At 38.3% G+C, this 23129-nt stretch overlaps 4 protein-coding genes across 5 annotated transcripts; 1 reads left to right on the forward strand and 3 right to left on the reverse strand.

The window, feature by feature from the left end:
• Positions 1–3401: 3401 nt before the first annotated feature.
• LOC113135660 (inactive all-trans-retinol 13,14-reductase) lies at positions 3402–8843 on the reverse strand. Its single transcript, XM_026315863.1, has 11 exons — positions 8687–8843; positions 6714–6896; positions 6359–6600; positions 6075–6270; positions 5431–5628; positions 5204–5323; positions 4947–5085; positions 4523–4632; positions 4209–4375; positions 3964–4123; positions 3402–3745 (listed from the first exon to the last, which is right to left on the reverse strand). The coding sequence occupies exons 1-11, from the start codon at positions 8841–8843 to the stop codon at positions 3585–3587; spliced, it is 1833 nt and encodes a 610-aa protein (XP_026171648.1). The 3' UTR covers positions 3402–3584.
• Positions 8844–11068: 2225 nt separating this feature from the next.
• gngt2b (guanine nucleotide binding protein (G protein), gamma transducing activity polypeptide 2b) lies at positions 11069–11476 on the reverse strand. Its single transcript, XM_026316115.1, has 2 exons — positions 11393–11476; positions 11069–11197 (listed from the first exon to the last, which is right to left on the reverse strand). The coding sequence occupies exons 1-2, from the start codon at positions 11474–11476 to the stop codon at positions 11069–11071; spliced, it is 213 nt and encodes a 70-aa protein (XP_026171900.1).
• Positions 11477–13518: 2042 nt separating this feature from the next.
• Positions 13519–18522, forward strand: tmem101 (transmembrane protein 101). Its single transcript, XM_026314757.2, has 4 exons — positions 13519–13706; positions 14917–15097; positions 15542–15688; positions 17401–18522. Exons 1-4 carry the CDS (start codon positions 13576–13578, stop codon positions 17707–17709), a joined length of 768 nt encoding a protein of 255 aa, XP_026170542.1. The 5' UTR covers positions 13519–13575; the 3' UTR covers positions 17710–18522.
• A 768-nt stretch (positions 18523–19290) lies between these two features.
• Positions 19291–23002, reverse strand: LOC113135075 (leucine-rich repeat-containing protein 17). 2 transcript variants are annotated; one of them, XM_026314711.2, is made up of 3 exons: positions 22364–23002; positions 21239–21555; positions 19291–20715 (listed from the first exon to the last, which is right to left on the reverse strand). In XM_026314711.2, the coding sequence occupies exons 1-3, from the start codon at positions 22452–22454 to the stop codon at positions 19954–19956; spliced, it is 1170 nt and encodes a 389-aa protein (XP_026170496.1). In that variant the 5' UTR covers positions 22455–23002; the 3' UTR covers positions 19291–19953. The 2 variants fall into 2 exon arrangements, with proteins under 2 accessions (XP_026170496.1, XP_026170497.1); XM_026314712.1 differs by lacking the exon at positions 22364–23002 and having other exon boundaries at positions 21239–22211.
• Between the last annotated feature and the right edge of the window lie 127 nt (positions 23003–23129).

Below are 23129 nucleotides of genomic sequence, written 5' to 3' on the forward strand. Positions count from 1 at the left end.
AAGTATGTTTTCATTTTTTAATTATCAGTTATAAACCGAGCATTTCAAAATAACAGCTTAAACTTACATCTGTCCAGCTGCCAAGGGTGTGGCACTTTTACCTCTGACGGCTGATTTTTTTTTTTTTTTTTTTTTTAATTGATATTTTGATCGTGATGTTTAAAACTACAGTGTTAAAGGATAGTGAACTTATAAAGAATTAACTGTGCAGCCTGAAACGTTACCATTTTCTTTCACTCTGTTTTTCAACAAAACATCTCTAAAAATCTCCTTCTTCACATTGAGTCCACCATCGTACTGCAGACACATAATGAGAAAGTCCAGCTGAACAGAGTGAAAAGGGAGATATAGATTCATAAAATGGCCAGAAACATGACTCCATATTAATGCTAATGATGCTCTGTAACTGCTGATGTATAAATAAGCTGTTACTCCACAAGTTGTTGATATAGCAATGTTGTGTTCACAACTTTCCTGCGGCCGTAAGTGGTTAAAAAAATCTGCTATTGCAGGTTTGTTTATGAAGCACAATTTTCTGAAATCAAATTGAAGTTGTTAAATGTTTTGTTTTTTTCTACCCAATAGTCCAAAATGAATTTTAATCAAATAAGAGAAAATCCTCACAATTTAGAAACAGGGAGTAATTGGACCTGCCCAGGGTGGACCCCTGCCTTTCACCTGAAAGAGAGCTGGGATAGGCTCCAGCAGATCCCTGTGACCCTGGTTGAGAAGATGGATGGATGGATGGATGGATGGAATAATTGGGATTTGCTTTAATGTGACTTTAACAATGTGTTATCACATTATTTTGCTGTCATGGGATAATCAGCTAAGCAGCTTGAACTAAAATCATTTGTTCTTTCTTGAACATATTTCCCACAGTTTAGAGGAAAGAATTGATTGTACAGATGCTGGTCTGAGTTTTAAGTGAACAAACTAGTGCTGTTTCAGATTGTAGAAAGAAGAGGATGGATCTGGGGAAGCTGCCATTTTCTTTGGATTTTCCATTTAGATCAACAGAACACTGGCCTGAAACAGCAGCTTTTGGCCCACACTGGAGAAGAGCTCTGTGAAAACAGTGACAGACTGATTTGGGTAAATTTGCAGGGACATAGATGAAGAAATATTGTTTTTTCTTTCCTATGTAAAGATAAATCTGTACATTTTTCTTTAGCAACCCTTGTGTAGTGAAATATTAGGTTGTTTTCAGGGGCATCAAGCATCACCAAAAGATGGTAGTTAAATCAGAGTGACCCTTGTGTGATTTGCTTTAATTTTTAATCACCACTTCTTCCTGTAAGTCCAGTCTGATCCAGGGTACGATCTAGAGACTGGGTCTTCCTCTCGTCTAAAAGTTTCTTAGGAGAGTCTTCAGATTGGTTGCAGCTGTGGCTGTTGGCTGCATGCAAGCTGTGGCGGCCAGTGGGGAGGAGCCACAACATCTGGAAAAGAGGAAAAGCTGGCTGAAGTGCTAAGACGAGAACCTAGCAACATGAACTCTGAGCCAGTGCTGCACCTACAGTGTTCATGACTTTACTGACTGCTCCGTGTAAAAAGGAAAGGTTAGCCATGAATCTTTGCCTCTGTACTATTAAATTTATTTGAATGTGTGCTTTTGTTGTAGGGCGAGTGGCTGATACAGTGGAAAGAGTGGACTGCTGTTGTTAGATCTGACCCTCTGGGCCTCTCCCCTGAAGTTAAAGCTTGTCTAAACATGTGGGAGCTGCCTGCAAGAGGAGAAAGGGAAAGGGTTTGAGGTGGTGCTTGGGTTGGTCAAGAGAAACTTAGTCCTTCGCTGAGCTGCACATTTTAGCACAGATGCTTTTCTTTTAAGATTGTGGCAGGTCAGATTACTGATTTTTGACGATTGGCAGGTCAGATTTGTCCTTCAGTTTCTGCTCCCTGTGCTTACGTTCTGCAGTTACAACTTTTCATCACTACACATTTGAAATGTTTCACGAAAAACAGAAACGTTAAACTCGTGACGGTGCTAAATACAAAGAAAGGATTTGAAGTGGGTGTGTTAGTGGCTTTGAGAGTCAGTTACTGCTCAGGTTGGGAAAGTAAGAGTTACTGTAGAGGTCCTGTTTATTTCTGGTGAGGTAGTGCAATTTATGGTGATTATATGTTATGAGTGACTAAACTTCTAGCCAGTCAAAGTCAATAATTAACTCCTCTCCATCCTATTATCTCCTCTCTTCTTGAACTCGCTTTAGTTTGGTCTTTTTTATTCTCAAATATTAGAAGAAAAGAGTGAACATGATCCGGCAGCAGGGTCAGAGAGCTTTCCTCTGGTTTTTATAGCAGAAGGATGGAGGTTAAAGAAGTGAGAGAGGAACAGGCATCCCACCGGCTGGCGGGACAGAGAGGGCATTCTTCTCCTCGGATCCCCCTGGTCGTCTCCTACAGACCGGACTTTGTCAGCCAATCTTCTCAGCGTTTACTGAGGAAATGTTCACTTAGTGCAGGAAATCTGAGGTTTTCCTCTACGTTTGATTTCAGCAGTTACCCAAACAACATCAGGGCTATATGTCAGGTCAGAACAACATAGGTGGGAACTAACCCCACAGGGAACCCCACAGTGTCAGTTAACCACTGAGTGAAATACATAAATAATAATAACCAACTACACCTGCTATTTATGGTTATTCTAGATAGATTTAATCCCATGATCACATTTATAAGTTTAGGTTTCCAGAAAATAAGAGTTTCATTCAGATTTTCTGTTACATTCAAAAACTAACTTCCTCACATCATCTATTGAGGAAAACAGTTTGGTTTTATTTAACAATCGCTGGCAAATGATATCACTCAGAGAGCAAATGGTCAGGATGTTGAAATTGTGAAAATAATGGAGTAATTTTCTAATTTGGATTGATACTGTGAATTTTGTAATGTTCATTTAAACATGTGACTATGTTTTGTGTAAAGCAAAAACAAAGTAAATACAAAGTACAAAAATGAGCACATCTTAAAAACTGACTAGAGGAACATCTTCATAAAAGACTCTAGACAGTTGATTGATGAACAGATGATTAAACATTTATTTCTTAGTTTTAGATTAAACATGCAGTGAAATCAACATATTACAGTGATTTGTTCCCCAATAAATGACAATATACCTAAACACAAAAGTAAAAATACAGCAATCACTTTTTCTCAACATAGACAAGCAAATAAGATATTAAATTAAAGGAAACTTCATCTTCATGGACACAATCACACTAAAAAATTACGGCTTCCAATAATTTTAATTTTACAGATACACGTTATCACACCTCATCTCCTATAAAGTGCTGCAGCACTACGGTAGGGGGTTGAATACACAACATGGTAGAGTTCATTCACTGCTAACTACTGTTTATGGTTAACATCCTCAGGCTGACTGGTTAAACTTTTCAGTACCTCCAAAGTGAAGCTGCATCAGCAGCATCACATCAGATCTGTGCTGTAACTGTCCGAAAAGTTTAAAAGTAGAATTATGACGCGCTGTTCATGTGTTTGTTCCCACAATAATCAAACCTCCTTTTGCACCAGGTTTATGCTGCTTCATTAATATCCTGCAGGGGAAGTAGAGATTGCGCTCACTGCAGTTTATGCTTGGCCAGCTCTCTGGCTTTCCTCCTCTTCAGCTTCATCTTGAGGAGGAGCAAGTTGATGTAGACAATTTGATCTAACACTGCAGAGGCACAAAGGAGCCCACCATGGAGTGCTCCAGCTATCCCACAGCTGAACACGTCTTGGCCTGGAAGAGACAGAGACATGCACCTTGCTAGAAGTCTGGATTCAGATGCATGTCTGTGTTTCCTGTTGCAATATATTTTTCTCCAACTTTAAAAACATACTATCCCTTCTACCAGGGATTTTAGAAGCAATGAAATTGCAAAGCAAAAGGGACTGACAGTACTTGCAGGAATTTTAAATATAAAATTGTTGTCCAACAGTTTTTAAAAGTGCTCCTACCTGAGATGTAGAGGTTTTTGACAGGGGTGTTGCACCTGTTCCTTGCCACCGCCTCAGCATGGAAACGATCCAGGTTGTGCTCAGCAGAGTACATGGCTCCGCATTGGGCGCCCAGGTAGTGCATGTTGGTCAGGGGAGTCGCCACATCCTGAAAAACCAGCTGAAAAACAAGTTGCATAGATGTTACAGTGTACTGACCACTTAAAGTCTGACAGCACTCATTAAGGTGCATATGTGCATCTTACCTTGTCTCTGATTTTAGGGAACACAGTGCAGGCCCAGTCAAAGAGGTTCTCAGCAAATCTCATTTTGTAGTTGTAGTATGTGTCCCCTCGTTTACGCACAGTAGTGTCCTTCCATTCCTCAAACCATTCATACTTCACCATGGTCAGTATTGTCATGCAAGATTTTCCTGTTGACATGAAGCGCTCATGACATCACAACTGGTCTGAATGTAAACTCATTTGTGATGTTTTGTGTCATTGTGTTAACTTTTTATTGCAGTATCATGTTACTGCTATTATGGCCAACAGGAGAAAACATAATCAGCTGTTTTTACCAGGATGTCTTATTTTGGCTTCTGGATCTTTGGAAGACGGTACAGTGATAAACATCATGGGGATGTTATCTGGTGCTTCGTCTTTGCTCAATGCAAAGAAGTCATCCATCCTAAAAACCACACGAAAAGGTCAGTTTTACATTGTAATCCTTGAGCCAAAGTGGCCTTTATTATAATTGTGGTGACACAAAAGAATTCATGAGTAAGTCCTGCAGCTGCACTCCACCATCTGGAGAATGAAAAGGGAACTCTGACTGAAAAAGCCACATAAAAATGGATCCACAAGTGAAATGGGTCAGCTCTGAAGACTCACTTTTGCCTCTGACTTCATTGCATTACTACTCCTTAAGCAATACTACCCCCTTGTGGTTATTACAGTAAATGCTAAATCCCTGTTCAGCATGGCTGTGCTCTGTATACTTACGATTTGTCCATATCGTTGTTCTTAAACTGCCAGAAGTTAGTGGACACGAGACCCAGCTCCTCCTCAGTCCCATCAAAGCCGGAAAAGACCAAAACTGATCCTCTGCCATGTTTCATCATGTTCAGTCTTTCCTGAATACCTGCAGGATGGGACAGTTTAAAACCATCTCACAGCAACTTAACTGTTTTAACAAAACAGTGTTTAATAAACCTGAGAATCTGTTCATTTAAGTAAGTTGAATGTTTTCTGCTGCTTACCTGGTTTGACTTGAATCTCAGGTGGAAGAAGTTTCTGTAAGGTGTTGAAGATGCCACAGTTCGAGACGATCACAGGTGCGTGAACCTCCACTTCCTCCTGCCCTTTCCTCACTTTCACACCTGTCACATGGCAAAGGAACAAAGCCTTTATTCTGCTTCACCTCAGGGGAAATCTTAACTTTTGCCTTTAACAGGTGAAAAATAAATGAGCTGTAGTCAGTTCTCACCATAAGCTGCTCCCTTCCCATTAACCAGGATCTGGGAAACAGTAGCTCTGACCAGGCAGTTTCCTCCATATTTCTGGATGGTGCGGATGATGTGGAAGGCAATTTCACTGGCACCACCTTTAGGGTAGTAGGCACCTCGCTTGTAATGGTGAAGCAGGAGGGCGTTGATTAAGATACTGGAGTCTTTTGGAGGCACACCTAAATATTCACAGAGTCAGGGTTCAATTATTTTGTCAATTTATATTATCATCTTGATTCAACCAGTTCCAAGTCCCACCGTCCAGATTATATTGTGTGATTGTGTCCCTTTGTTGTCATTTGTTAAGTATTAACATTTGTCAAGAATAACCAAGACTGTTTTTTACAACCACAGTGAACACAATTTATTTGAACATGAATAAGTTTCTATTTGTTTTGGATCTTTACTGTGGCACATTGGAGTTCAGCTGAAACTGGCATTATTTTTAATGTGTTCACATCTCTGATGGGGACTCATAGGACCTGTAATTATTTCTATACAACAAGGAAATGATTAGGATAAATTAAAACTAAACAAAACCACAGGCACCATAACCTTATAGTCATTATTTCATTTCACAGTCAGTGTGTTGAACAACACATCCAAAACAGTGTGCTTGACCCACCGTAGAAAAAATAAGAAAAGATGAGCTGGAGATCCTTGTTGCTGGTCAGGGTGTTGACCAAGTCTGTTGCACATGTGCCAGAAAGGCTGAAGACTGGAGAAATGAGGTTTGCGATCCCCGACTTCAGCAGGAATAAAGACACCCACTGAGGGATCAGCTTCAGAACCGCCAGATAGTGAGTCTTCTTAGCTGAGATCTGGTGGAACATGGAGGAAGTTTAAGTTTTATTTGCACATTTTGGAGAGATGACAAACTCAGTTATGTGTCTACTTGCTCCTCAGTACCTTCATGATGTCAAAAAATTTCTCAATGGCCTTGGTGTCATCAGGGAATTGTTTCATCAGATGGGATTTCATCTCAGTTTTACCGGAGAAGATGGTGTACTCTCGTTTCTCATCTCCCCGGCCGATCCGAATGGTGTCAAAGTGTTGGTTTAGCTCCTGGAACTCCAGCTGGCCCTCAGAGAGCTGGTCAAAGGTAATACGCAGCAGACTGTTCTCATGCAGCTGACCAATGTAATGAAGGCCTGCAGGAGAGAGGAACAGACAGGAACATGGTACAAATGTTTTTCTTCCATTCTGGGAAAAAAACTCTGCTCTATCAACAGGAATCAAGGTGCCAGTACATCACAATTCTTACCAACATCAAACTCAAAGCCTTTCTCTATGTATGTGTGGCAGCAGCCTCCTGCCTGTTCATGTTGTTCCAGCACCAGGACTCTCTTCCCTGCTTTGGCCAGCGTGGCTGCAGCTGTCAGCCCACCTATACCACTACCGATCACAATGACATCCAGACCCTGAGGCACCTTGGTGAGACTGAAACCTGTACAGAAAGGTACAGAACCGATGGTGACGTAAAAATGTGTGGAAACGTTTAGACATTTAGATTCATTGTAAATGTTATCACTGGCTCTGCGAATGAAACATCAGCATTTGTTGCGTAACTGGGACGGTTGGCTGCACTGCACAGTTTTCTTGTCACGCTGTACCTGAAAGCTGAACTTCATTGGCAATAAACTGTAGATCAGACAGCTGACATAGTCTCCTGCTCTTCATCCATTTTAGATGAAACACAAATGAAAAAATATTGTTTCCGCTATTGTGTTAAGTCTAATCTAAACTCTGAGTCATGATACAACAAACAGGCCATATAGTTCATCTGCAGTAAAACTGTAGTGAACTACATGTCTGTAGAGTGTCTCTTTAAAAATATTTTTAGAGCCTGTTGTTATTATCATCATTAACATTACCAGTGTTTTACTGTACTCTAAAGCGAATTAACAGTTTTTTTTTCATTTGTCCAAAACCTTAAGTGTAATGTGAAATTTGCAATGGTCACAAAACAAAGTGGTTTATATATTGTACAAATTTTCTGACAGAATGAAAAGCAAGTGGATAATATTTCTTATATTTCCAGTAGAATAAAAACTCCTTATTTAGCCATGTATTTATCTTTTCAGCTAGGTTTCACATTTTAAGTCTATCTGCAGAAGTTTTCAGTTTATTGCTGCTTTGATTAATACTGTAAATTGTGTCACTTCAGGTGTAACCGGTAGAAAATATAGATATTTATCAAGACATCACATCATATTTCCATTTGTGATGTTGCATATCGTCACCTTCTTAAAATAATGGCCTAAGTCTTTTTTTGACAAAAATGAGTTTTTATGCCTAAGTGAGATGATGTTGGCCACCTCTGGTAAAATCGCCTAAATCCTCAGTTGAACAGATCATGTAATTCTAACCCCGTAATATAATTGTCTATGTCAACAGAGTGACTTAGGCAACTTTATAAGCTTTTCAAGCCGCTTCAAAAAGAAAGAAATTCCTCCTAGCGAGTTATTGCCATGATACAGGACCCAGACTCTATTGGTAAGTGATAAGATTTACTATAATATAGGCTATAAATGTTGCATAGTTATTTACCCTTTTTAGTTAGCATTTTAGCATTTTAGCCAGCAGAATAGCTGGCTACATGAAGCTAGCAGTTACTGATAATTAGCAGAGTGGATGTTTTTCAGAAGTATCACACATTTGTGACCAAACACCTCAAAGGGTGAAAATGTTTTTTACGTTTTGGCTTTATTGTGCACAGAGTTAAACAATCATTTCACATTATCACAGAGGAAAATATTATCTGCCATTTGATTGGATTATCTAAGAGTGATTACAGTTTTGCTGTTTGAGTTTGCGTTTACTGAATTAAAGGGCCACTCACTGAGTTTCTGTGTGCTGCGCTAGTATTTTCAAATGTTTGTGGCTTCCACTTCCCCATGGTGTGTCACAGTAGTGGAAAAAAAAAAAAAAAGAAGTGCACTGTTTTACCGAAGTCATTTATTCCAGAAGTAATTTGGCCAAAGTCAGGTTCAAAATTGAGTAAGTTGCAAAGGCAGGTTCATAAATTTGGCCTAAGTCATCTAATCACTGAATGACAGTATCATTTGCATGTCAATAGTCATGTGTTGTCATAACCTTTTTCTGTGAAATGATTAATATAATATACTGTATATCTGATTCGGTTTTTTTCAGTTTTTTGAAAAACTTGAAAATTTGCCTTAGGCCAATATTTTAAGAGGGTGACGATATGTGAATTTTCAGCTGAAATCATTTTACCTTGCTTGATGACTTTGTCCCTCTTCTTCTGATTAAACTCCCGAGGTGCAAGGGGTCTCACTGACTCCAGGGAAAAAGGGCTCGGTTTTCCAAACAGGTACCAGTATGTGCCACCAGCCCATGTTATTAACCAGACTAAGAAAATTAACAGCCACATTGTGGAGATGAAATTGATTTAATACTCTTCTGTAGCACAGTGATCACTGTTCTCCTCATAAGGCCCATTTTATTTATGCTGAGGACCAAAGGTCGGGAAAAGAGAAGCAGAACTTTTGGCCTGTATGTGATGTTGTTCACATTATGACAAGCAATAAAGATAAAAAAGGAAAACACATTTTAGACCATTTGCATTTTGACATTCAGTCGCATGTCCACTGAAAAAGGAAAACGTTGTCCCAACATCACATATCCACCTAAAAGGATTTTAAAATCTTCATAAAGTCTTCAGTCCTTTAAAACAGAGAAGGTAAAGCCTCTTCCAAACATGCAACAAATGCGTGTACAGAATTAATCGACCGCACATTTTCAATATGGACATTTTGAAACAGCTATTTGAAGGGATATTTGAATTTGAAGGAGTTTTGTAACTGGTTGTTTTTGCTTTATTTCACTTGTCTTTAAAGCTGCTCTTCTTAAAGCATCCTGTATGTAGAATGAATAGTCGGCCATCATAGATTAGATACATGGATTACATGAATTAGTTAATTTGTTAATTGCCCTTATCTGATTAGGTAATTAAGATAAAGAACACACTATGAAGAAACCCTCCGGTTTTATCAGTTTTATGTCTTTACAAATACTGTTTCAGCACTTTCAGTCCGATAAGAACACAGTTTCCATCTTTGGAGAAGCATTAGCGGCTTTTTCAAATTAGCAAGAAGCTTAGACATTTTTTGTGAAAGAGGATGATAAACATAAATCCAAGGGCATTTGGTGTTTGTTATAACAGGGTTTGACTATTGTTTCATGTAATTCATGCATGGACCTTGCACTCCGGTTACTTATAAATTCAGCTGACTAAAGATTTCCTCTGTAGCCACAGATAATACGAGCACATACAAAGCAACAGGCTGTATGTGTAACCAATAACTTTAATGATGGCTTCATCTAGGACAACACCAATGTCCTGGTACAACTGACCTGTCAAATTCAGTTTAACAGCTTAAGGTAGTCATTATGAGAGATGTCTATTAGATTGAATTTATTTTCAGTTTCTTCAATACTGCATATTGAAATCTAACCAAAAAGGGCTTAAATATTTACCTCGGTTCAGATGATATTCCAATTCACAGGTTTTTCCACTTTAGCAATTGGGAATTTAGTTCAATCCATCCAGTTTACTGATTATTCATGAGTTATTTTAATTATGTTAATTTACAGTTTTATCAGTACTTGTTTAAGAAGGAAGCTAGTTTGTATTTTGTGATTTTTTTTTTTGTGTGTGTTTGTATAAAGTCAGATTATAGCACTCTGATGTGTAAACTTTACTGACCAGCTCCAGAGCTACAACACCCTTTGCTCTAATGCACAGAGCTCAAAGTTTAGAGGTTGATTTGGACTCTTTCTATATCACCAAGGTCCTGTAAATGATAAATGGCTATATGTTCAAAGGTACTGATACAGCTTCTGGTCATTGGACTAAAAAAGATTTATTGTAGCATGAATTACCTGTTTTACTTGCTTTATTCAGGATTATTTGTTATTCTTACTCACTTTTAAATCAGACCTGCACTTCCAAAAGCTGTATTGACACTAATAATTATATTATAAATTTCCAATGATGGTAAATGACTAAATGAATGAATAAATGACCCTAATTGGATGTAGAACTTGACAGGGAAACTGCGATGAAGCTGCTGGATTAAGCTTAAAGACTTTGTTACAGGAAGCAGCTCTGTGTCCACCGGCCTGTGTGAGTGAATCCTATTAAGTATTAAAGCAGCGGCTGCCCTGCTTCTCACAGTAACACTGGGGATCTCCATGTTGACTTGCGCTGATTTACAGACAGAAATGTTGACAACACCAAACATAGGTTTGAGCAAAGCATTACTTACTCAAACCTATTTAATATTAAGCAATATAGTATAATGATGTGAAAGCGAGATAGGAATGCATTAAACTGAAACATGAACAGGTAGATCAGGCCAAAGCTCTTTACAGCTATTTGCATTTAATTACAAGTCGACATAGAAACATTTTCAACAGGTACATAGTGTAATCCAGTGATGGAAAAGTGAAAAGGGCTCGCTCTCAATGCCAGTACTGCCATTACAGATCTTAGTTGTCATACTACAGTACATTGTCTACAAGGTTTCCAGAGAAATATTACAGCAACATAACTGACGCTCATAAAAAACTGATTTTTCCCTGGATGTCTGTGTGCTATGTTACTATGCAGCCTCCCTTTTCCCCCTTGTAGGGGTTCTTGTCATCTGGAACACCCTTAATCAGCGGATCATTTGGTAACAGCCCCTCAACAAAAGCAATGGTTTCTGCACAGTTCGCACCCACCTTCAAAAGAAAACAAACAGAAGCTTAGGAAAGTAAATCTTTTAACAGGCACAGTGATAGAAACATTTAAACTTGCATGCTACAGTTCATTCATCATTTATGTCCCTCTGTTGTTTCCAAGAGGTTTGTGGTGTCGTAAATATAACGGGCAGGTTTTTCACAATTGAAGGCAAAGGGAACAGCTTATTTACTTACTGGTGTCCTAGGTGTGTTAACTTCCTTCTTCAACTGTTCCAACTCCATTTTCAAGATTTCCTTATCTGTCATATCCCGAGCCATCCTGGCTGCAAGAAGAAATCAAGATCATTAAGTGTAATCAAGTTTCTGACTTTCTTCAGCTATTTCATACGTAAAAACACTTTTTTGACAGTACATGTAAATCCAACACAAACATCTTCACCTGTTGAATGGCGGGATCTCCGACAATATGAGAAATGTGTCTTAACAGCTCATCCACTGTCTGTCTTCCTCTTGTCCTGTTGCTTCTTCACACTGACTGATCTGTGCTGTCCCACAGCTCCTCATCTCAGCTGATCCCCACTGGTGGCTTTTGGTAGACGTCGGCACAGGATTGGACCTGATGTCACCAATCCCCTGTGATGCGATTAAACAATTAGGATCCATAACCCCTGAACAGGAAAGAGGAAGACTGCACAGATCCTTAGAGATCTGCAGACAACATGGTGGAGAAAGTGAGTAGAAAAGATAACTGTGGAAACATCATCGTCATCATCATTGTCCTAGATGTGCCAAAATATATAAAAATGTGGAGGGATCACCTTCATCTATGTACTGCTTTTTATTTACATTTTGGCATATTTTGACTTTGTGTTAAATGTAGTGAAAGAATATCGGCTAGAAATGTGCACATGTGTTTTAAGGGTTGGGTTTATTGTGTGTTTATGCATCAGCACAGGGCCATGGGCCAAGAGGAAGAGGCATCACTGATTTGATTATATACTTTACTTTTGATGTCCATCCAATCAGGTGCTCTTATTTTTACAACGTCATCCTAATAAACCGATTGTGGACGTCTCAGGAAACAGCTAGAAGAACAAAACTGAAAACTCCACACTGTCAGTAGATGTAAATGGGTGTGGGAATGGTTGTTTTTCTATAATCAATATATGTTAGTCTTTTGATAGACTGTATCCCACCCCCCAACCCGAAGCAACCAAGAATAAGCTCCATCAACTCTACAACCCTGTTGATATATCAGAATAACCATAAAGCTCCAGTGAAAGTGAAGACTTGTAGTTGTCAGCGTTACGCAGAAAACTATTTCCAGACAAATAATGTTTCTTAGGATAATGTTAAAGAATTTATGAAACTGTCTTGCCAGGTGAAACTACTCTGTGTCCATCACCTCCAAGTGACATTTCATCAGAGGCATGACAAGCTACTGATCCTGAGCTAAACCCTCAGCAGGACTCACACTAAGCTGTTTTCAGGATCTGGGTTAGTCTCATCTATTCAAGATTAACCCCAGACACACCACTGTGGATTATCAGCAGAGAGGAGACACTCCTGGTCATTACGAAGGCCTAGTGCGTCCCTGAGCACCTGAGGAAAAACTCCCCTCACTCTAAAACTCTTAAAGAAGAACTTTATATAGTATCTGATAATTCAGTATAATGGTTCTTTTTTTTATTTGTAAATAACTTCATTAGGTTTTGTAATTTTAATCATATTGTCTTAGGGCAAAAACATAAATATAACATTTATTTTTATCCCAGCAGAATTATTTTCTTGACACTGTGGGGGAGGCTTTAAGAAAAAGTGGGCAATAGAATTTCCTATATATTTGTGCAGTTTAAACATGTAGAAAACAAAACACATTTTTGCATGACAGTATTTGCTTGACAGGATTAATCATAAATGCATGAACGTCAGAAAAAAAGGATTAATTCATAATTCATTCATGCAGAAATAATTTTTAGTTGAAACCCTGTTTTTGATTGACAGGTCAGCATAGATATTTTGGTGATGCTGGTTTAGACCAAAGTTCTGTGAAGACTTGATTTCTGATAAAAATAAAATGGATGTTAAAGCTTCGCTTGCTAGAAAACAACAAGGTTATGTATGGACCTCTGATCATTTGTGTAATGATCTACTTTCTCCTGTAGATGGTGCCGTCGAGCATTTTTATCTTCTCCCGGTGTCCCATGAATGAGCGCGTCCAGCCCACGTGGATCTGTCAGCCAATAGGAGGACGTCTGTGCGCTGGAACAGACGTTACTTTCAAATTAAAAGTTTCAGAGTTGAATTAAATACACTTTCTCTACGGTGTGTCGCTAGAAACTTTTATTTTGAAACATGCGTACTTTACCGGAAGACCATTCAACCCCGTGTCGCTGGCGGATAGACAAACAGCAACGATGGCGGCTCCTAATAGAAAGCAAATGTTAAGATTTCTGAGCCAGTTAGGAGCGTTTATTTTGACCCGCTTTGGATTTTGGAACTGCTTTAGTATGTTGATGCTGTTCGCTGAACGAGCGGACTCAAAAAGGTAAGAAGAATGCACGACTAGAACATGCAAAACGGCTAGCATTAGCCAAGCAGCTAACGCTAACTAACCAACTTATATAGAGTCAAAGTATTGCACGAACAGTCTTTATTTTCAAGGTAACCCAGCTGACAAAAGCAGTTTGTGACTAGACAAATGTCGTCCAGATAGTTAAAAAGACGTTTCCTAGTTTAGGAAGAAAGTTGCAGCCGCAAGTTATTGTTTGAATTAAGATGTCAGGAGCTTAGCTACATCTTGGTCTGTAATTTTCATATGGGCAGTGCCCAGTCTGTGTTTCATTTCTTCTTGTACTAATTATAGGGTGGGATTTTTTCATGTTGCGTTTCAATATGTGTAGTTTTGGTTTTACTATGATAACCACTCCCTTCAGAAAGATCCAATAATTAAATCAACTTTAAAGAAAATGACAAACAGCTTTGTCTTGCATGCCTGCCTCTCTCAGCTGGGACATTTTACCTCTGTCTCAAATTGGTGCGTTTTCAGCAATACTATTTTGTTCCAACTTACTATGAGCTTTTTTGAGTGTCTGCTGATTCTTTATTTTACGTGATTTACTTGAACTTTTAGAGATTACAACTTCATGAATGTGAGTCGTTGCTAGTCTTTCTACACCACCTTTAGGATTTTGATGGTCTGATGTCAGCTGCAATATTTTTCTGTACCATAGATGATGTATGTATTCAAGTTGCTTTTTTGTTAGCAAACAGTCCAAAGTGCAGAAATGTTGTGTACCGTCAGGTAAGACAGACAAAAGCACATTTAAGAAGTTTTTACCAGTGAATGTTTGGAAAGTTGGTTTGAAAAATGATAAACTTGTTAAAATAATTAGTTTTTTTTTATTCTTTTATAAGTTTTGGAAATAGGCCCATCAGAAAAATACAAATGTTACACACTTCTGCTTTAGTAGCTAACATTTCAATTCAGACACATAAGTAATGGTATGTGATCCTTCACATCCTGAATGGCCACAAGATAGTTCCCGTGCATTATAAATGTGTTCCCACCAGTTTTTATTGTGGTACCTGATTTAGTCTTTTCATCTATAGGTATATATATTTATATTTATATATATATATATATATATATATATATATATATATATATATAGTCATTTGATTTTTCTTTGTTTGTGTGTAGTTTCACTTATAAATTGAAAAAAGTTAATTGAAACCCTTTCTAATGTCATCCCCAGGAAGCCAGATATTCATATACCGTACCTGTATGTGGACATGGGGGCTGCAGTGCTCTGTGCCAGCTTCATGTCATTTGGGGTGAAGAGGAGGTGGTTTGCGATGGCTGCTGCTATACAGCTTGCTGTTAGCACTTACGCATCGTACGTTGGAGAGCAGGTGCACTATGGGGACTGGCTTAAGGTGAGTCATCCCCTTTGGTTTACAGTAGCAAAGCTAATATTTAGTTACAGGTGTGCTTCTGAATACTAGCCATCAGACATCTTTAGTAGAACATGTAAATATCATGTTTTTTTTTATAATTTAAACTATAATTAGTGTAATTAGAAATGTGACTATACACTGAAGCGACTCATATATGTTTTTTCTGTTCAACAAGGCTGTTTATGCTAAAAGCAACTTATACTCCAGTGCAACATATAGTCTGGAAATACAGTATCTGAAATTGGCTCATATCATTGTTGAAATAATAATAATTAGAAACAGATCTGTGTCACACAAGAAGAAAAAGACAACCTGGGTCAACACTGCTAGTGTAAACGTATCTTTATGTTCTTTTATATGAGATTGACAATACAACATATGTTTGCCTTTGATCATTACAGCTTGAACTTTGTTGTCCTGCAGGTACGAATGTATTCCAAAGCGCTGGCAATTATTGGAGGTTTCTTGGTCTTGGCCAGTGGGGCGGGGGAGGTCTACAGACAGAAACCTCGCAGTAGATCCCTGCAGTCGACTGGACAAGTTTTCCTGGGAGTCTATCTCATCTGCATGGTAAGATCCAAATCTCTTTTATACATTATTTATATTGTGAGAGGGCTTAGTGAACATTGGTGACACCTCATAGCAAAATAAAATCCAAAGAGTCATAGAGTACACTTGCCTTATGATGCTAAGAGCTCCAACGATTAGTTGATTATAAAAATGATTAATTATTCATCCTTTTTAAGTAAAAACACAAGAAATTCTCTAGTTTCAGCATCTTAAATTTCAGCTTTTCCCAATTCTATTTCATTGTAGATGGAATATGTTTAAGACATTTAAATATGTTACTATAGACTCTTGTATTTCACATTTTACACATTTCTGATGAAAATTTAACTGTAAAGTAGTATGTGGTGAAAATTAGGCCTTAGTGTAATATGTAAAGTTTTTGCCTAGTAAATTATTCATCAAAAATTTTAGGAGAAATGTTTGCCTTAGTGTAAAATGTGGCAAAAATCAGCAGTGGACTGCAGGTGACAAAATAGCAAAAGCTGACAAGGGTCTCTGTGATGAAAATTTAGCCTTAGTGTAATATCTGGTGAAAGTTTGTGTAATATTTGACTGAGGAGAAAAAACTCACAGCATTCACCCATGCAAATGAAATTTATTTTCATGATTTATCAACAAAAGAAGGTGCACACTGCCATTTCTCAGGTTTGTTTTTGCTACAATAATAAACAAACCTCTTATTGGTTAAATCATTTTTAATGCAACCAAAACAAAGTATACAACAAATAAAAATTATAAGCAACTTTGACCCCTTGCAATGAAAAAACAGTGCTAGGCAGGACATCTTTTTTCCTTTCTGATCTTCCATGCAGTCTGCCACTGATGCTTTAGTATAGCATGTGGTGAAAAAAAGAGATGCCATTTTCACTAAGGCCTCTTTTTTCACCACATTCTATACTTAGGTATCAGTTTCACCAAAATAATGCCCTAGTGGTAAAATACATGGTGAAAAAGAGGCTTTAGTATATAGCATGTGGTTTAAAAAAAAGAGATTCCATTTTCACTAAGGCATTATTTTGGTGAAAAAAGGTTTTAGTATAGCATGTGATTTAAAAAAAAAAAAAAAAAAAAAAAGGCCTTAGTGAAAATGGCATCTTATTTTTTCACAACACAGTGGAGAAATGTGTGGTAAAAAAAAAAAAAAGGCTTGAGTATAGCATGTTGTGAAAAAAAGTGTGTGGAGCATGTGGTGGAAATGGTGTCTGTGGTGAAAAAAAGCAGTTTTAGTAGAGCATTTTTTTTTTTAAAAAAAAAAAACAGCTCTAAACAAGAAGGAAGGGCGATCACATTTTAGTATAGTATGTGGTGAAAAGAGGCAATTTTCACCACATACTATACTAAAACCTCTTTTTTCACCACATACTATACTAAAATGTGATCGCCCTTCCTTCTTGTTTAGAGCTGTTTTTTTAAAAAAACAGACCGCCCCTTGTTCTTTGTGAGGAAGAGATTTATTAACCAGTGCAGCAATGTGGCTCACAAGTGTATTTTTAATAGTTTACGAACAAAAATGGAGGTCTACGGCACAGACGAATATAAGCAAAAGCAGTTTCTGGATTCATTCTGGTCCCACGAAATCCACTGTTAGTTTTAGTCTGTTTGGGCTTGTGAAAAATAACAGATATTAGCAGCCTTATCCTTTCGACAATTAAACTGGTGTACAGACTTGTCTGTTATTTTTAAATAATGCAGTACCACTTTACCCCCACTAGGTGTACTCACTCCAGCACAGCAAGGAGGACCGGCAGGCATATCTGAACCATATTGCGGGGGGTGAGATCACTCTGATGCTGCTCGAGGTGCTGTTTGGGGTGCTTGCATTGGCTTTCCTCTCCGGCTGCTACATCCGCTTGGCTGCACAGATCCTGGCCACCGTCCTCCCTCTGGTGATTCTTCTCATTGACGGAAACCTGGGCTACTGGCACCATACTCGCAAGGTAGAGTTCTGGAACCAGATGAAGCTGATAGGACATAATGTGGGAATCTTCGGCGCTGTGCTGATCCTGGCCACTGATGGTTGACACCTCAGGCTCTCACAGATGACTTTTACAGACTGAGGTTTCTGCGCACGATGAAATCGCTGACCTTTATGTCACAGCTCAACTTTGTGCTCAAAGCTGCCGTTGCTGTGACCTCTCAGGATTCAAGCACTCCAGGCCTTGTTGGTTGGATGTTAGACACAGTTAATGTCTTTCCTGCAAGTTAATAACTTTGCTTTTGAAAGAAAAAGGAAAAAAAAAACAAAAACATGAGCTTCCTGAAATGTAATAATTTATTTGGATTCAAGTGTACATTATATCTGTTATGCTCTGAAACATGACACTGAGTATTGCTTTTGTATATATGCAGGATTTCATTTTACTCTAAAGACTTTGGTCTTAAAAGGTTTGACAGTGTTTTCCACTAAATGGTTTAAAAGGGAAACTTAAAATTTAACTTATGAGGTATTGCTTATGAAATGGGAAAGCGACCGTTCTGACCATTTGGCAGTGGACACTATAAAATTTGCATTGCCTATTGCTTCTATTTTCAGTAAATTTATTAAGTAGAGTTTTGTATCTTATGAATAAATATTGCTCACATTTTATATAAAATAGCTCAATTTAGTTACATGATGCATTAAATGTTTGCCTATTTGTTTCAAATTTGAGTTTTACTGATTCTTGTAATACTGTTTATTTTGATATCTATGACTATCACCTTTCCATAAAATGAGCAGCGATGTCCAGGATGAAAAGCTAAAAGTAACGGTTTTGTTGTGGACTACATTGGATATCATTTTGACTGTTATGACTGATGCAGAATACATTTAATTAATAAATCTGAAATATGTATTTCCTATCTTTTGTCTTTACTGTATTGAAGTTCTCAAGGTCTAACATTACGTGTATCTCAGCACAATAGCAATATCCAAGGCAAGATATTGAAAAATTACTTTGAGTTAAAATTAGCAATTATCTTTCATTGGATAGAACAAGCTAAAACTAAAGCTAAAACACTGCAGCAATAAATCCTCTCGTCTTGAAGGTTACAACATGTTTTTCATACCTTTTTAGAGATGATTCAACTGTTTGATCATTTTGGACGGTGAAGTTTGTGGTGCTGTAATTCATTACAGAGATGTTTCTGTTATTCTGCCCTCTCTTTAAAAAGGTGGACAAAATATTAAAACATGTCAGCACCATCCAAAGTGACCAAGCAGAAAGAAACAAAACATTTTTCAACCAAGTTCAACACATACGGCTGTAAATTCTGACAGTCATGAAGAGAGGATTTAAAGACTGCAATAGATTTAGCTATTGATGTACCTAATAAACTGGCAACTACATGCAGACAAGGTTAAAGAAGGTTTTTTTTCCAGTTTAGGGTAAAGAATCACTAATTACTTGCAAATTTGTAAATTTCAGCAAGCCAAAATTATTAAATGTTTTAAATAAGTAATTTATTACAGTTTTGCTATTACGCTGTTCCATTGTAGGTGTGTCATTAAGGTACTGACAGGTTTAAGATAGTTTAGTATCTTAATGACACACCTACAATGGAACAGTGTGATAGCAAAAATATAAATTAATTTAAAACAATAATTTTGGCTTGCTGAAATTTCACTTTTCATTTCTTGCATTACTTTGGCTTTACTAGGATTTGTGGAGCAATTACAAAAATAGCCAGAATAAAAATGTTATACATTGGCAGTGGAGAGATTTAAATTAAATTAAATAAAAGTGTTTGGGATTTCAAAAACATTAAGAGGTGCTGATACAGACTAAATTATACTAACCACATTCCTAAAATCATTTCTGTTATGCAGTAACACTTAAAAAGTCAGGGTTCTATTTTATTTTTACATTTAGACGTCTTGCAGCTGGTGAAGGTCTTTCTAAAAGCTAATAAACGTTTAGGGGCCAGAGAGGAGTTTAATCATAAATCTGTCACTTTAAAATCTACATAAATTGTACATATAATCTGGATAATTGAATTTCCCCTCAGGGATGAATAAAGTTTAAATTGTCTCAACTTGCTGCACAACAAAGTAATTGATTTATTCTCTTAGTCTTATCTCCTGCCAATCTTCTGAAGGACTTGTCTGCACTTTACCTTTTCCACTACGGTTGTCTCTAAACTAAATATTGCAACACATGGACCATTAAAACAAATTAAAAAAGGTTTAACTGCGAACTAAACACAGAATGAAATGTGATATTGTGAGGTTACCTAAAGACTATTGTGCACAAAACACCAGGCCACTCCTCAGTCCCACCACCTCTTCACCTCTGTGACTCTGTATCACTTACAGTTGGCTTGTTCTTCCGATTGTGCTCAGCTTTGACCAGAGCACCAATCACAGCAAGCGTCACAGTGGCAGTGATGACGAGCACCGATGCCGTCTCAGCCATGCACAGCTGGCTCCCCAGTGAGGCCAGGGAGTTCCCAGCTTGCTGAGCGGGAGTGTGACAGATGATGTTCCTGTAATCCTCCACGTGCAGATGTCGAACATGCTGGATCTTGCTGAAGACGCGATGCAGCTCGCAGTCACAAGACCAGGGGTTAAAGGACATCTGAAGGTGGGTGCTGGTAGTCTGGAGCTGCAGGAACGTCCTGAACTTGATGTGTTCCAGCTGGTTTCCCTGAAGACCCAGCAGAGTCAGACTCCGCAAAGGAGCTAGAGCCATTGTCTCAATCACTGAGATGTTATTGTGGCTGAGCAGCAGGACCTCCAGGCCTTGCTGCCTGCTCAGTAGGCCATCTGTAAGCACATTCAGCCTGTTTCCTTGTAGGCTGAGCAGATTCAGTTGAGACAGGCTGCAGAAAGCTCTGACGTCTATTGTCCGAATGCGGTTGTAACTGAGGTCCAGTTTCCTGAGGTTTTCAAAATCACCCAGTGAGGTAGAGTCCAGGTGGTGCAGCTGGTTGTGGTCCAGTCGCAGCTCCAGGAGGGAGCTCAGACTCTGTGAGAAGTCCTGAGGAAGCCAGTGCAGCTGGTTAAAGCTCAGGTCCAGCCTCTCCAGAAACTGCAGTGATGAGAGAGACTGAAATATAGAAAGAGACACATGAGTAACCACCCTGATCAGCTATGAAGGTCATTTACCGTACAGAATATTATCATTATATGTCACTTCTCAGTTATGACTGTCATTTTTGTCTGTTTATAAAATGAACATTTCTGCTTTTGGAAAAAGAAGCAATTTAAAGACATCACTTTAAGCTACAAGAACATGTTGGCTTGACTTTCTTAGCATTAAGTGGCAATTTGTGACATTTAATTAAAAAAGGATTAAATATTGGAAATTTAAATATTGGTTGATCTATTTCAAAGCTTTAGTTAACAGCTAAGATTGTAAACAGATCAGTGTAAGATCACTGATAAAAGTGTTAATTAGCTGGAGAAGTAATAATTATCTGCAACATGATAATCTTGACTGAGTACTATGACTTTTCAAAGTATATTCAGATCACAGTACTTCTCCATTTCCTCCATTACAGCATTGTGCAAAACCAAGTATTAAATACAGAATATGCACAATAAGAGTAGGACATTGCCATTTTCAGTACCTGTGGCTGCAGACTTTGGATGCTATTGTTGGACATCAGGAGGATCTTGAGTGACCACAGCCCTTTGAAGGATCTGGTGCGTACCTCTGTCAGCTTGTTCCCGCTAAGATCCAGCAGCCAGGTTCCATGAGGTACACTGGGAGGGACCCACAGCAGCCCACGAGATCTGCAGTCCACCAGGTCAGAAGAGTCATAGCACAGGCAGGGGCTGGGACACAGCCTGAAGCTGAGCATGGCGTTCAGAGTGAGAGGCAGCAGAGGCATCACAAGCACTGTGCAGCCACGTGCAGACATCGTCCGTTTGGACCTGGTCACTGCTGAACGGCACAGTTAACTTGTATACATTTCACTTAGCAGTAATACACGTGGAAACCAAGAGAAGCTTCTTCAGTGGAGTGGTATTTCATCTCAGTAAATTATTTGAGTGGACATGGACTACTCCTGATGAGAGAGGGATTATGGGCTTAAACAGATAATCACAAAACATATCTGGGGAACAAATCTGGTCTATTTTGGACCCTTTCCTAAATAAGGATTTCCATCTGCTGCAGTATATGGACACATTAAGATGTTTCTCCATGAGAGCAGTTCATTTCTGCATCACGATTTTCCATAAAATCTCTAAATAGGTGAAAAAACAGCTTGTTATATTGATAAATGATTACACTGAGGTTAAAACTAAATGAACGTCTCTTTCATAAACTCACCATTCTCAAGTTTTCTAAACTGATCTTTGCAGCACTGTGGATCACTATAGGAGCAATCAAATTGTTAAACCACTTTCACTGTTAAATCACTAAGTTCTGATGAAACGGCTTCAGAGTTGTTTTGCAGTTTGCTGGACAAGACATAAGTAAATCAACTTGTGCTTTGGGAAAAACGGGATTAACATTTTTCACAATTTTCTTACATTTAACAGACCAAACAAATCACAGACAAGAAAATAATCAGCAGAATAACTAAAGACACTTAACTGTAGCCCTAAAACAGGCACAAGCTATCAGTGGACAGGTGTAAACCATCTAAACCACATCAGCCACCTGAGATCAGCTATATCTCCAATCAGGGCTTTTCCCAACAATTTCACACATGAAAATCCAGCTGCAATCAACCAACGTAACCTACATGTTTTAAAGACTTCACACCGCTGCTCTTCGTCCCCAAGTGGACAACAGTTAATTTCAAGCACCTTCAGAGAAACCAGAAAGAAAAACATTCAAATCATTAATCTCAAACAGTGATGGCATGTGTTCCCTGTAATTACACAGATGGATCACAACACTACTACCAAAACGCCCGACAGGAACCCTGAGCAATGCACATAGAAACCAAACATGCTATTATAACGAGGACAGTGAAGAACAGCAGTGATGGTCACATATGCCAGTGACCCAAGCCCAGTACTTCAGCCTCAGATACGCCCCACGGTCGATTAGCTGAAACCAAGAAGGTGTTTGTCAATCTGTCAATGAAACCATTCATCGTGAGCCATTCAAGAAGCCACTGAAAATTACAGTATTACAGTCAGAATTTTTGTTACTTTTATTTTAGAAAATGTCCTTTAAAGTGTGGCGTTTCAAGTCACATTTTGTTTAAAATACAGAAAATACAGACAGTAGAACATGGATACAGCAAAAAAGGAAACAATGAGAGAAAATAAAGCTAACAAGCCTTTCTGACTGCTCTAGTTTTCTCTTTTTGAAATGGAACTGAAGGCAAAGGAAGGAGGGCGGAAAAACAAAAGGCTTCAGGGGCAGGAGGGGAGGAGTGGAGGCAGAATGAGACAAGTTAGTTAAGGAAACTATGGTTGCTTTATGGTTCATGTTTAAATTATTTTTATAAAGTCTAATTTAAGATTTTATCTTTCCTCTTTCTTTTTTGTCTTTTTCAT

This window comes from Mastacembelus armatus, chromosome 19 (assembly GCF_900324485.2).
Source record: "Mastacembelus armatus chromosome 19, fMasArm1.2, whole genome shotgun sequence".
NCBI lineage: Eukaryota > Metazoa > Chordata > Actinopteri > Synbranchiformes > Mastacembelidae > Mastacembelus > Mastacembelus armatus.